General features: G+C 44.6%; 1 protein-coding gene across 2 annotated transcripts in view; it reads right to left on the minus strand.

The window, feature by feature from the left end:
* The window catches only part of bbs9 (Bardet-Biedl syndrome 9), a 194,111-nt gene that overhangs the window by 81,009 nt on the left and 98,102 nt on the right, over positions 1-15,000 (minus strand). For both annotated transcript variants that reach the window (XM_080769235.1, XM_080769234.1), the window contains one exon: positions 11,401-11,650. In XM_080769235.1, coding sequence (XP_080625361.1) covers positions 11,401-11,650 — 250 coding nt within the window. The remainder of the gene's footprint in view (positions 1-11,400; positions 11,651-15,000) is intronic.

Genomic DNA, 15,000 nt, shown 5'->3' on the forward strand with positions numbered 1-15,000 from the left:
CAAACAACAATATCAAAAACTATGCATTATATATAGGAGAATAGTCTCAGATTCCTGATTATATGTACATAGTAAAATCATCATGGTAACAATGACAACTGTACAAATAGATTTGTTTATTTGTACACTTCCAGAGATACATGGATACAGGATATTACTGTGAACTGCAAAGTGTTAATTAAAGTACGAAGTACGACCCGGTATGGGTCAGTTTTTACACAGTGTAGAGAATGTAAGCATGTGTGTTTGACAAACGTCTGGAGCATGCTAGAATCCCATGGATCATCCAGGCTTTAGGGACCCCCCGGGGCCCATGAATTGGCCCCCTTGTCTCAGTCTAGTCACCCCCCCCCACACACACACACACACACACACCCTTACTGCTCCCCTAACTCGCTTTCTCTCTCTCTTCTTCACTAATTCTCTGTCTCTCCATCATTCCAACTCCCTCCTTCTATCCCTCTCTCTATTTTTCTGTCTGTTCACAAATCCCAGGGGCATGTTTCCAGTTTCACGCCATTTCATTTCACATCCACCCTGCACACAGCACCAGTGTGTGTGTGTGTGTGTGTGTGTGTGTGTGTGTGTGTGTGTGTGTGCGTGCGTGCGTACAGTATGTGTACTGCGTATGCGTGTGTAGGGGAGGGGGTGGGGGGGTGAGCGTATAGATCTTATAGTATTTTCCATGTGCACACCGGAAATAAAGTTTTTAGGTGTCTGTGAGAATGTATTAGTCATGTGAACTTGTATTACTATACAAGTCCCAATGTCCGCACAAGTATAATAGACACAACAGACATTGTGTGAGGACTGTTGACCTGGTTCTCACAAGAGAAACGGTTGTTTTATAGTTCAGGAAATTGGCTTAGAATTAGGAAATGATTCATGTAGGGTTTAGGATTATAGGAATAGGTGTTTATAAGTTAGGTTTAGGGTTTGGGGTTAGAGCTACGCCTGATTTATACTTAGTTGTGTACTGGCAACAGCTGATCTACAAGCTCCAACAGCTGATCTACAAGCTCCAACAGCTGATCTACAAGCTCCAACAGCTGATCTACAAGCTCCAACAGCTGATCTACAAGCTCCAACAGCTGATCTACAAGCTCCAACAGCTGATCTACAAGCTCCCAACAGCTGATCTACAAGCTCCCAACACATCACGTGTTGTGAGCTTGTAGATATAGATATATAAAATTGCATTTTCCCTCCTAAAATGTCCCCACGAGTATAGTAATACTATACTATATAATAATGTGTGTGTGTGTGTGTGTGTGTGTGTGTGTGTGTGTGTGTGTGTGTGTGTGTGCGCGCGCGCACACATGCAGATTACTATAAGCCCCGTCTAATATTTATCCTGTCCTTTCTAAAGCCAATCATGTTCATTTTGGTGTGACCATGGCCCCAGACAAGCACACACACACACACACACACACACACACACACACACACACACACACACGTTTGAAATGGGATATGCTTGGATCTTAATTGGACAGGTGTTTTTCTAAGGCGAGTCACATTTTTTTAGACAGATTTTTTTTAATAACAATTCCAGGATAGCTGTGACTGTGTGTGTGTGTGTGTGTGTGTGTGTGTGTGTGTGTGTGTGTGTGTGTGTTTTAAACCCAACCTTATATCAACATCAAGTAAGGAAATAGCCCACCTCTGGAACACTTCACACTGAAAGTAAAACACACACACACACACACACACACACACACACACACACACACACACACACACACACACCTTTCTTGCACCGTATACAGTTTAACATAGACGTGTGCCTCTGCCTCGCTGTAAACGGTTTTAGAGCAGTAAGCCGTGCTAAATTATCCCTAACTGTGGTATATCATGGATATATTTGAATCAGTTTCTTGAAGCCACTTCGGTCAGGGTTTAGGTCTATATCTGCTTGTGGTTTGGCTATCTGTTTTAAACAGCGCTGTGGTTGTGTCTCAGAAACTCCCAATACCATCACAAACTCCCCAAAAATATATCACTAAGATTATCTTTGACCGGTGGCTTGGAAGAGAAACACAAGTTATATCTTAATATTTGCCTGGCCCAGCCACCGTGATTTCTGCTCAATATGGATCATATTAGTTCATCGGTCTGATAAACAATGTTTAGTTGAATGCGAACGAAAATAAAAGCCTGGGTACCGAGGCTTATCTTAACATCAAAGGAGGCCTGTCCTGTTTATTCACCAATCAATCGGGCAACGATTCAGGCGTCCCGAGTTGGTGTTGGCTAGACCGCACTCTCGCACTGCACAGAGATAAATAAGTAGAGGCCTCATTGGCCAGTGGGGCCACACGTCAACAACACCCCCATATTACGCAGGGAAGCCATAATTATAACTCCACTGCAAGAAATATGCCTGAGTTGTATACTGTACGTACCTGAGAATAAAACTGTTTTATAACCATTACTGTTACTATCTACATACGTATAAGATAGTGTTTAGGTATGAAACCATACATACTGTATTCATTAGGGAAAGTTTATGCATGTACTACGTGTACTATGTTGTACTATTTAAAAAAAAATATATAATCTGAGGCCCCCGCCCCCCAATCTGAGGCCCCCGCCCCCAAATTTGGGACCCCCCCCCCGAGGGGTTGCGACCCCCAGGTTGAGAACCCGTGTTGTAACATATACACACACATACATACTGTACGAAATGCAAACACGCACGCACGAGAGCACACACACGCACACACGCCCTTGTTGTAAGAACACGCTTAGAGAAGAGAACCAAATGGGAGGTTTGCTTGTGGGTTCTGCTACGTCCAACAGATAACACTGTCTTGGTCTGAGCTGCGGAGCACCAAAGCATTCCTACGTTATTCTTGGTTGTGGTCTGAACACAGATGGGGGGGGGGGGGGTTTGGGGGGTGGCGATGGGGGGGGGGGGTGGGGTGACAGACTGCTACTGTGGTTACTGGCAATTTGGTTGTGGGCTTGCGCTATTTTGATCCCCACACCCTTGTCTTTTTACCCACGCACACACACTGATGCATGCACACACACAAACATACATGCATACATGCACACACACACACACACACACACACACACACACACACACACACACAACTTGTGCATACAGTATGTACCCACAGACATGCATATCACACCTTGAGAGCCCCCTTTGTGGGATGTACACTTCCTGGTTTTTGAAGTGTGTGTAAGAACACACAGAAGTGCGTTTGAAGAAGACACCTGATCTACTCCCATGGTCTAAACCTGCCCTTTGCTACAAAGACTAGTCTCATTCACACACTGATCTACTCCCATGGTCTAAACCTGCCCTTTGCTACAAAGACTATAGTCTCATTCACACGCTGATCTACTCCCATGGTCTAAACCTGCCCTTTGCTACAAAGACTAGTCTCATTCACACACTGATCTACTCCCATGGTCTAAACCTGCCCTTTGCTACAAAGACTAGTCTCATTCACACACTGATCTACTCCCATGGTCTAAACCTGCCCTTTGCTACTAAGACTATAGTCTCATTCACACACTGATCTACTCCCATGGTCTAAACCTGCCCTTTGCTACTAGAAAGACTATAGTCTCATTCACACACTTAAATTAACTAACGTCTAGAGACTGGGAGAGATAGACAGAGAGAATACTTTTCATATTATTTCCTTAATCATGTCGATAATCATGTCAATGACGGAAAATAAACAGCTACTGTAATGACACACAAACATGAGCGCGCGCGCGCACACACACACACACACACACACACACACACACACACACACACACACACACACACACACACACACACACACACACACACACAGAGAGAGAGAGAACATCTCCCCTCTCTTTAAAACCGAAAATAGATATAGGCCCCAAACCACAGTTACGAGTGGAACACAGTGAAAATAACTGTACACAACACCAACTATAGGGGGGTGGATAGGACTGTTTCTCTCTCTCTCTATGTACGGTACAGTATGTGTGTTTGTGTGTGTACATGTCTGGTGACGTGACATCCATTCTTTATGGATAGTCTTTAGGATGACATTAATTTTTGATGCTTTATTAGTCACTAAGTCACAATAGAGTTTGTGTAGTGCAGAGAGATTGATCGTGAAAACAAATGGGATGGAACAGGGGAAGAGAAGACACCTAATCCAACAGAATACATCCCTAAGCATGAGTGGTGGTAATTGGCTTTGAGTGCAGTGAGTTTTAGAGAGAGAGAGAGAGAGAGAGAGAGAGAGAGAGGTCAGACAGACAGAAATAGAGAGAGAGAAAGGAGAAGAGAAAGAGTGAGGAGGGAGGTTACTTTAGAGGTCTGGAGATCACATAAACACAGTCCAACCTTGGTAACTGCTTGTAACACACACGCACACACACACACACACACACACACACACACACACACACACACACACACACACACACACACACACACACACACACACACACACACACACACAGAGAGAGAGAGGGAGAGTTAAGCATAAGGTTTTCCTCCAGTGTTGTGTGCTTTATGTGGGAGTGTTGAACAAATCAAGAACTGTTGCCAAGACGTTGCTCACAGCCTCAGGCAGTGAATTCACCACACAGCCAGGAGGCAGGAACACGTCTCATAGTAGGGTTGCTTCAATAGAAAAGTGGATCAATCATAGGGTTCTCATGTGTGTGTGTGTGTGTGTGTGTGTGTGTGTGTGTGTGTGTGTGCGCGCACGCGTGCGTGCGTATGGATATGTACACGCATATGCTAGCATAGCTGTCATTCAGTTCCCCATAGCTTCGTGTGATTGGCTCAGCAGCCGATTTGAACCAGAAACTAGGAATAGGCGATATGCCATTTCTAGACGATATCCGATATAATTTGCTGTTATGGCTGATAACCGATGCACTGATGTCCATAAGATCTCATTCTGTATTTAAAAAATATATATATAATAATTTTGTCCATAAAAAAAAAAAAGGCTTATAAACACTGAATTTGAAAAAGCAATGCCTCTTTAATTCAAAACTACGGATGAACCGTTTTTCATGTTGGCCCAAATCCCAACAGAAACAGCTTGAATGTAGTATTTTTATTTAAAGAGGTTCAAACTTCCCCAGATCTGCAGCCTTCTTCATTTTTCTTTAAAAAAAATCAAAACACTATTATTATAAAATACAATATTTGCCAACACCGATATTATTTTGATATCGCTTCGATACCGATATTGCATTTTAAGGCCGATACCAATATGATATGATTAATTGCCCATTCCTACCAGAAATGACACCTTCATACTGTATGTGCTAGTCCTAGCTAGAGCAATGTGTGCTTGTGTTTTGGTGGAAGGTATTGTGTCAGAATTTTAGAAGATCCACTTCTTCAGTTTCTTACAAAAGTAAATGCTAGATTAAGAGTAAATTGTTTGAGGTACATCCAGTTTTGTTAATATAATAATGGGTGGACCCACATTTCTATGTCGTTAAGTTTAACCAGATCGTTATACCTCTCTACTGCAGCCTGTTATATTGATTTAAAAAAGTAAATAAATATACAATTGCAAATAGAACGCATATTTGTCCACTTTAAGAGCCATTAACACCAAGCACGATACTATAAAGATAATTAATAATACTAATAATTATGATTAAGTTATTAGCGTAAAAAAGAAGAACAAATAAAGAAAATAAATTATGTTAAAAGTGCATCAAACTCACACTGTGCAGTCCAACATAGCATATAATTATGGATAATCTGACTGATAATTAATTACACTACCTGAGGTAATTCCAGCTATATCCTACCAGCTCTGCTAATGACAAAACGAGGGTCCGTGAGAATGATTGCATCCCAGATGTTCTTCTGATGGATTTTGAATGGCTGTCAATGTTTCTATCGCTCACAAAATCATGTTGAAAATGATCGATAATGTTTATATGGTCAGAGTTGTCGTGATAGTTGTGGTGTGGATTCTGCCATTCACTTCAATGAGAATGATTTTTTAAACAACATAGTTATCGTGCTCAGTGTGAACAGCGCTTTAAGAGAGAAGGAGAGATGGTGAAAAAGAAGAAGTGAAAAAGCATTCATACATGTACACACACACACACACACACACCCCTCCCTGTTTGAGGAAAGGTCAGAGCTATGCTAACAGTGCTATGACTAATGGAGCATGAGATAAACACACATTCAGCTGATATCACCAGGTAGTGTGTGTGTGCGTGCGTGTGTGCACGCGTGGTGCAGCTGTTGAAGCAGAATGGTCTCAGTGATGTCATCAGGGTTAGGACACAGGGTCAGATGATGTTGGGATAGTGTAAGACAGACAGACAGACAGACAGAAAAAATGTGTTTTTGTTGCTTAAGTCCATTAACACATATTATTTCTGCTCTTTATCTCACTCTCTCTAACTCTTTCTAACGCTCTCTCTCCATTTTTCAGAGAGTGTGAAAGGAAGAGATCAGTGGCATCTTGAGAATGTACACATTGTATGGTTTTCTGTAGCCAACTCACATATGTACGGTAAACACATTAATACTAATTTAATTACACACACTCACCACAGCTCAAGGCACTGAATTGGAAATATAGGTGTGTGTGTGTGTGTGTGTATGTGTGTGTGTGTGTGTGTGTGTGTGTGTGTGTGTGTGTGTGTGTGTGCGTGCCAGTCTCTGTGGTCACCGGAGGGAAACTGTTGCCGTCCGACGTTGGAAACGTAAACAACTGAGTGGTTTACAGCCAATAGAAAAAGCAACATCACTGCCCTCTCTAACAAATCACTGTTTACTGCATTACTGACAGGACCGGGGCTGTGTGTGTGTGTGTGTGTGTGTGTGTGTGTGTGTGTGTGTGCGACTGTACGCACGCGCCTTGCCTGCATCCCAAAAGCAAGGGGAGATGGGACAGCGAAGATTTTATTACTGTTCTCCATTTTAGCGCCTTTAAATGAACACAGTGTGCACGCACGTGCGTGCATACACACACACACACACACACACACACACACACACACACACACACACACACACACACACACACACACACACACACACACACACACACACACACAGTGAGTGTCCATCTGTAACAGTACATATCTTTCAACAACACATTGACAAAGTGTTTTAACTCTTGAGAGCGTGTGTTTGGTGATGGAGCCACACACACACACACACACACACACACACACACACACACACACGCACACACACACACACACACACATTACTCAATCGTCAAGTGTTTTTGCACTCTCAGTATTAGAACTGGATAAATGAACACTGAGGGTTTTACTGTGTACAAGCTGGTCTAAATGTCTCTGCACTCAGTGCACTGGCCTCCATCCGTATGTATGTTGTGTGCATGCACATGCACATGCACATGCGTAAAACATATCTTACAGTGTGTAGTGTAAAAAGCGTGGGTGTGTGTGTGTGTGTGTGTGTGTGTGCGTGCATACGTGGATGCGTGCGTGGATGCACATGTGTGTGGATGCGTGCGGCCGTGCTTGCATGCACTCACATATGTAAACGGCAAAGCATACCTTACATTGTGTACAAAGTGTGTGTGTGTTCCAGGCTACTGGAAGGAAATGGCCTGACATCATTTGTCATCACCGGAATTCATCTTGGAGAGAGACGTTCAACTACTAATGAGGTAGAGAGACCAGGGAGGGAGGGGGTGGCGGGTGGGTGGGCGAGAGAGAGAGAGAGAGAGAGAGAGAGAGAGAGAGAGAGGGGGGAGCAAGAGAGAGAGCATAAAAGAGAGAAAGAGCACCAGCTAAAGAGGAAAAGCTGAGAAGAGCGAGCACAGGAGAAAGAATGAAAGAAGAGGACAGAACCAGAGTACGAGAATGAAGGAGCAGAGATTTTGATGTTAAAGGTGACACAGAGGACTCAAATGCAGACGATTAACTAAAAAACAAAGAGTTTGTTCAACCAAGAACTAGGCCTAATTACAGACACGAGCAAGGTAACAAGACTTGAGCAGAATTGTGAGGGAACTCCCAGGGTAGAAGTGATGTCAAACATTAAGTTTGTGTATAGGAGGGGCTGGCGCCCCTCAAAAATAATGAATAATACATTTATAGCTGCTCCAAGCTATACCGAATTCCCTCCTCGATGTTGTAAGATGATAAGAGCGCCCCTCACTTCACACGGGTGTGATTTTTTATGTGGATTCTGTTACAGTACAGTACTGAGTACAGTATTGCGTCCCAGGACCCGTGGGGGGTGACATGATTGCGTCCTTTCTCAATTGAATGCGTCTAGAGACACAGGGTGCAGGCTATTTGCATAACTGGGGGAGTATAGCTGGACAAGGATTAACTAGACACAGGTGAACTAAACTAGACTCTCAACACAGGGATAGGCTAGAGAACAAACGGAACACAGTTGAGAGACAAGACATGTAACAGCTGGAAGAGCAGACAATGTGACTGATAGAAGAACTTAAGGTACGGACAATCCACGGCGCCGTTGGTGTGCATAGGGAAAACTGGATCCAGAAGTTTGGTGAAATACATTGGAGTCAATGAGAGCCGGCTGGACCAACTTGTAAAGAAACACTATGAAGTATGAACAGAGATCTGCTTAATGAATGAATGAACGAATGAATGAACGAACAGGGGGTCCGGGGAGTGTGGGCTAGCAATGTACACCTCCTGCCTTCTGTGCTTATACCTGAACTATCGCCACACAGGATGTATTGTTTTAATTCACCTCGAATTACCAAATAAAATGTCCTAAACGGTCATTATTTAATTTCCCCCCAACACCACACCCATATCCCCCCTCCCAACACAACAGTGGTCAGTGTGAAACCGTGAATTGAACTGGTAATGTTGATTACGAGTGGTGTACCTTTAAATATGTACCTTTAAATATAAATCATCACATATCACAACAGTTCCCCAGGTTGGTGGTGGTCCCTCATGGGCCACAATCACCTCTGATGTAGATTAGAAAATACCTTGAGGGCAGGCAGAAGACACCAGAACAATACTATGAAATAAAAGGCACAAGAAACTCCTGAAGAAACAAACTACCAGAATTACAAGACGAAATACAGAACGTACAGAGCTACAGCAACATGACTGAACACCAAAACCAAACAGAGACAGACACATAAAAGTCCAAGGTTGAAAATATACATGTCTAAGGCTTGTGACTGACTGAATTTTTGTAATGTTTCTTCTTTTTTAGGTTTTCTGAGCTCAATTGCACCCAAAAAGCCTGAACGTTTAACATTCAGTAGATTTCTGTGGTCTGGGGTTTTCTGGCTCAAACAAGTGCTCTGATTTTCCTGTAAGATCCACCAAATCCCATGTATAGCAATGGGATTCATCGTTTTGCCTGTTTTCATTGCAGTTCAAAAGGCTTCACAGACACAGAGAAAATCCTAGACCACAGAAAATCCACTGAATTTTCAAAGTTCAGGTTGTTTGAGTGTAATTTAGTTCATAAAACCTAAAAGAAAAACAAAAAAGACAAATAAATGAAAGTATTCAAGGCTCGATGAGCATGACAAAAAGGGTGTTACATTGTATGAATTTAAGATTAATTTGTGCTCCGTAATGCAACAGTGTTGCATGAAGAGATTCATGAGCTACATACTGTATAGCATCCACGGTGTGCTGTATGGGCCTTGGATATCCTCTTTATAGAAACAAGACCCCACGAACTTAAAGGTAGAGTAAGGTTAAATCACTATCATTGCTATAGAGTGTTTGTTAAGTAACTGTCTCTCCATCTCTTTAATAAACAGTAACAGGGCTCTCCCTGTCTCTCCATCTCTTTAATAAACAGCAGGTGACAGGTACAGTAGGCAACACATTTTGAACCAATCAGGAGAGAGTAGCCATTTATCAGCTTAATTTGCCGTTGCATAATGTTCCAGTTCCAATTTTGTCCGCTCATTTCTTTGTGTCATCACTTACAATTCCAAGTGTTTAATCTGTACCCTGACTGCGTTCTCTATCCTGATTGGTATCCAGACCTGAAAATGCATTTTCTGTTTAAAAATCAGACCTGTCTTTAAGTAAGTGGTGCAACAGAACCCCCTGTTGGTACGACCGACCGACCGACAAGACAGACAGACGGACGGACGGACGGACGGACAGACAGACAGACAGACAGACAGACAGACAGACAGACAGACAGACAGACAGACAGACAGACAGACAGACAGACAGACAGACAGACAGACAGACAGACAGACAGACAGACAGACAGACAGACAGACAGACAGACAGACAGACAGACAGACAGACAGACAGACAGACAGACAGACAGACAGACAGACAGACAGACAGACAGACATTGCTGTTTCTTGAAGTGGCTGCACCACTTGCACAAAAGCTGGAGAGACATGGAGACTATTGTTACTGAACAAACACTCTATAGCAATGATTACTATGACAATCACCAAATAGAGCTTTTTAACACTTATTTTAACCAAAGAAAATCACTTACAACACACACACACACACACACACACACACACACACACACACACACACACACACACACACACACACACACACACACACACACACACACACACACACACACACACACACACACACACACACACACACATTGTGGAAGCCTGAGTTGAATTCTTCTAACTCTGGCTTTAATTTTCTGCCAAGTCGTAATTGGCGAAAAAGAAGAAGCAGAAGAAGAAGAATGAGAGGAGAGGTGGTGAGAGACCAGTATGACAACCTGTAATGGATGAGATTGTCAAGAGGGCCTCTTAGAAACACATGAACACAAAGTGACCTTTAGCAACTCTTGTCAGTAGTAATGGTCTTGTGTGTGTGTGTGTGTGTGTGTGTGTGTGTGTGTGTGTGCACGGTTATCAGTATAGTGTGCGTGTGCGTGCGTGCGTGCGTGTGTGCGTGTGTGTGTACACCATAAAGTATGCAATGAATAGGCCTCATGTTTTCCCCAGTTCATGCCTAAAAGCTTTACCAGGGGACTTGTCTTTACAAGGGATTCTGACAACCTGGCAAGCACACAGACACACATGCATACACACACGCATGCAGGTTTTACCAACTGCCCTAAAAGTCATATTTCTGTCTTCCGCAAACACATACACACACACACACACACACACACACACACACACACACACACACACACACACACACACACACACACACACACACACACACACACACACACACACACACACACACACACACACACACACACACACACACACACACACAGCGCACAGACACACTCACTCACTCACACTCACTGTCTCACGCACACACATACACACACACGGCAGAAAGAGCCTCTCCTCTCCTGCTTTTTCCAACTTTTTAATCTCCTTTCCTTATCCTGCTGTTCCCTCAGACGCTCCGCCCTTTCCCATCTCTACTCCCATGTGAACTCACCCGGTCGGGCCAGTGTGTGGACCTCAGGGGGCACCACCACGTTGGCCTCGGAGGCCAGGGTGAGCTGGCCTCCCTTGCCGATGCGGTCGCAGAGCAGCGTGATGTGCTTCTTCAGCCGCACCGTGTCGCCGGGCAGGCCCAGCGCAGGGCTCCCTGTCTGGGCCAGAGACGTGGCCTGGTCCTTGGGGCTCCGCGACAGGCACGTCCGCAGGAGGTGCGACACGGCTGCATCGCAGCTTTCCTCCCAACCCTGACAGAGAGGAGGAGAGAAAAGGGGGGGGATTAACTATAGGCTGCTGCTCGACATTTACTGTTTTAAGATTGTCAGATGCAAGGGGCCCAAGGCCACGACTGAAATTTAAAATATTTACTGGAGGTCACCACGGGTAGGATAATGCACAGAGAGCCACTTATCTAACTATAAATGCAAAAGTCTCTGTGCGTGTGTGTGTACGTGTGTACGTCTGAAACCCACGTAACTTGAGAACCGTTCACCCCAGCGACTTCAAATTCAACACACGCGTTCCACATCCTCACATGGAGTGCAGTGCCCGGTGTCGAGTCGGTCGGACCCAGGTTGTCCAGAACCTCCACAAAAGGCCTCTGCCCAGGCCAGACTCCATATTTGGGCATTCCTGACAAAGAACTCTGTAATAACTCTGTAATATGGGCATAAAAGTGACACAGGCATAATATCTGGGTGGGGCATTCATTTCCAACTTGCATCGTTCCAAGTAGGCCAGCGCCCAACGGCCTGTAGACCTAGGCTCCAACGGGCACCGCTCTAGTATATTAAAATTGGCTTAAGGGAGGACCAGTGGGCCTGCCAACCAGCCAGCAGGCAGACCTCCGAGGTCTAGCTCATGTCACCATGACTCACTGTCATATAAGGAGTTCCCAATGCGAGTGTGTTCCCTAATCTCAATGTGTCATGGCATGAGGTGCGAACAGTCAGCTGGCTCCAAAGACGCATCCATGGAGCTGTGCCCTTTAGGCCAGGTGAAGTTAATCAGTGCTGATGTATAAAGCTGTGCTTAATGGTACGGCTCAATGAAGGTGCATTCAAGGCTGCCACATGTCACTGATTAACTCATTCACTGCAGCGGATGTTTTATTTTGTGTAGAGCAAACATTAAGTCTACACTTGCCCGCTACATGACGTCACGAGTGGGGACCTGTTATTAGACAGAAATTCTGACCTCTAAGTGCACTAAGTATACTAAGTGCACTGACCATACAGTGCACTACAATCTAAGTGCACTTAGGAAACCTTGAATGAGTGTGTGAGCGTGATTGACCTAACGTGAAAAATACAGACTTTGTGTGCAAGAGCCTTTAAACACATCGCAAATTTCGCAATCCACATGACGTCTGTCAGTGTCCAGCTGTGACAGTCCTGATGCCCAATGGGATGAGAAGCAGCTTTATTATCATTCTCTTACTGCTGTCTCTGTCTGGATCTACACGCATGGACCCTCAGGTCTGTAACTGTGAGAGTGTACAAATGGAACACACACACACACACACACACACACACACACACAGTGCCCACTATCACGCTAACCCCAGGGCCGAGGATAGATGGTCCCGGGGGTGGGAGGGACGTGCAGTGTGTTGACAGGTGCCCAGGGTGTGGGGGCGGGGCCCACCTCCACTCACCTCCCTCCTCCTCCTCCTCCCCCATGCTGCCCTACCTGCCTGCCGCCATGCCGATAGGCCCCTAATGGGCCATAATGACAGGTAATCAACCCTGTAATGATAATGACAGAGAGACAGAGACATACAGACAGAGAGAGAGAAAGAGAGTGGGGGGAGGTCATGAGAGAAAAGGGGAAAAGGCAGAGAGGAGAGAGAAGAGCAGAGACGGGCGGTGAACTGAGAGGGGTGAGAGGGACGGTCGGCCCGAGCAGAGAAGGGCAAAGAGATGAGACGATGACAGAGAAGACGAGGGACATTAGAGGGGAGAACAACAGCGTGATGAGGGCAGAGATGACAAGGGTGGAAACGTGAGTGGAAGGAACGGAGGATGTGTTTCAATATTTTTGTTAAGCAGAAAACGACATGGACAATACATGAACTTATGACACATGGGCACAACATACGACACTTCTGGGCCTTATGTAACAGTTTTTTTCGAGAGCGAGGGAATGAGGAGCAGGGTTAGGCAGGGGAAGCCAATTACCTTTCCCTGCCACAATACCTCTGCAGGTTATCAAGCCTTTCATAACAGCCACCGCCGACCTAGTGCTGTGTTTCTTGGGAAACTTGGCTCAGCTGTCAGACTGCCCCCCACCCCCACCTCGGCCAATGCCACAAAGATTCCACAAGCTGGGAGAGAAAATTAAATCTACTTAAACCTAAGCTCTCTAGTCATTCATTCCACTAAAACTACAATGAGAGGCAAAGGAGGGCAGAGTGAGACAGGTTTGGAAAGGTGCCAAAGTGATAAATTGCAAGAGAAAGGGCCCTAAGGCTACAGGTCCGAAGAATAAATAGGCTCTGGTCGGTGAGAAAAGAGTGCTCAACAGGTGAAGGTTGCGAAATGATCAGTTTTAGTTGAAACATGTTTTCATCTAGGACACTGTGGGGTCCCAGGGGTCCTCGAGGGGGTCCCAGGGGTCCTCGAGGGAGTTCTAGGGGTCCCCAGCAAAATGAGGAACAGATTAAACACAGTAAGTCCTATTATTATTATTAGGTGTGGGCTTGTAAATCAGCTATTTTTGGAAGATGTCCCTGACTCCCTGACACAAACTTGACAGACTTAAAGTTTTGTCAGCTTAATGGTACAAGTAATTCAGCATCCAGACTCCATCAGTGCGATGTAGAAAATTGTCAGTAAGATGTCTTTGCCTATCAAAGTGTCCTGGAGCAGGCAACTGATAGATAATTGACACAAATTAGAGCGTAAAAATGAGACTGAAAATGATTTGATTGAAAATGTATTCACTACTAAGCACTGTATGGTCAGTGCACTTAGTATACCAGAGGCTGTGGAAACATCTACGGATTATGTCAAGAGAATTAAGTTAGACAAGGGAAATCCCAGTTGTGATTGCAACATTACTGGATGAACGTGGCTAAAATGGCGCAGGACTAATAGAGAGCCTTGGGAGACTCCCAAAGCGACAGCCAAAGATTCAGACTTCAATCCCACATCCCTGATGTGCTCAGAGTGGCTGGAAAAGTCATTTTAGGGACCAATGTTATGACTCTGTGAGCACAATGTGATACAGTCATCCTGGATGGTTAAAGTGATCTTTAAACTCGTAACCGTTTTATTAAATTCATAAATGCAGGGGGAAAAAAAATGAACGCCTGGATTCAGGATAATTTAACAGTTATCCTCATTGTCTCCACCAGGCCGAAGGCATGGGGAGAGAGTATGTTTTGCACTCCGTCCGTGTGTGTGTCCGTCCATCCGTGTACAGCTAATCTCCGGCACCGTTAACCCGGTCGATGCCAAATTTTGCACAAATTCTTCCAGATTCTGTCCAAAAATCCTGCAAATCGTTACACACTATCTCTACAGTCATGTGTTCAAATCGTTACACACTATCGCTATAGTCATGTGTTCAATACACACTATCTCTATAGTCATGT

The sequence above is a fragment of the Protomyctophum bolini genome (genome assembly GCF_963924005.1).
Source record: "Protomyctophum bolini genome assembly, chromosome: 7".
Classification (NCBI taxonomy): Eukaryota; Metazoa; Chordata; class Actinopteri; order Myctophiformes; family Myctophidae; genus Protomyctophum; species Protomyctophum bolini.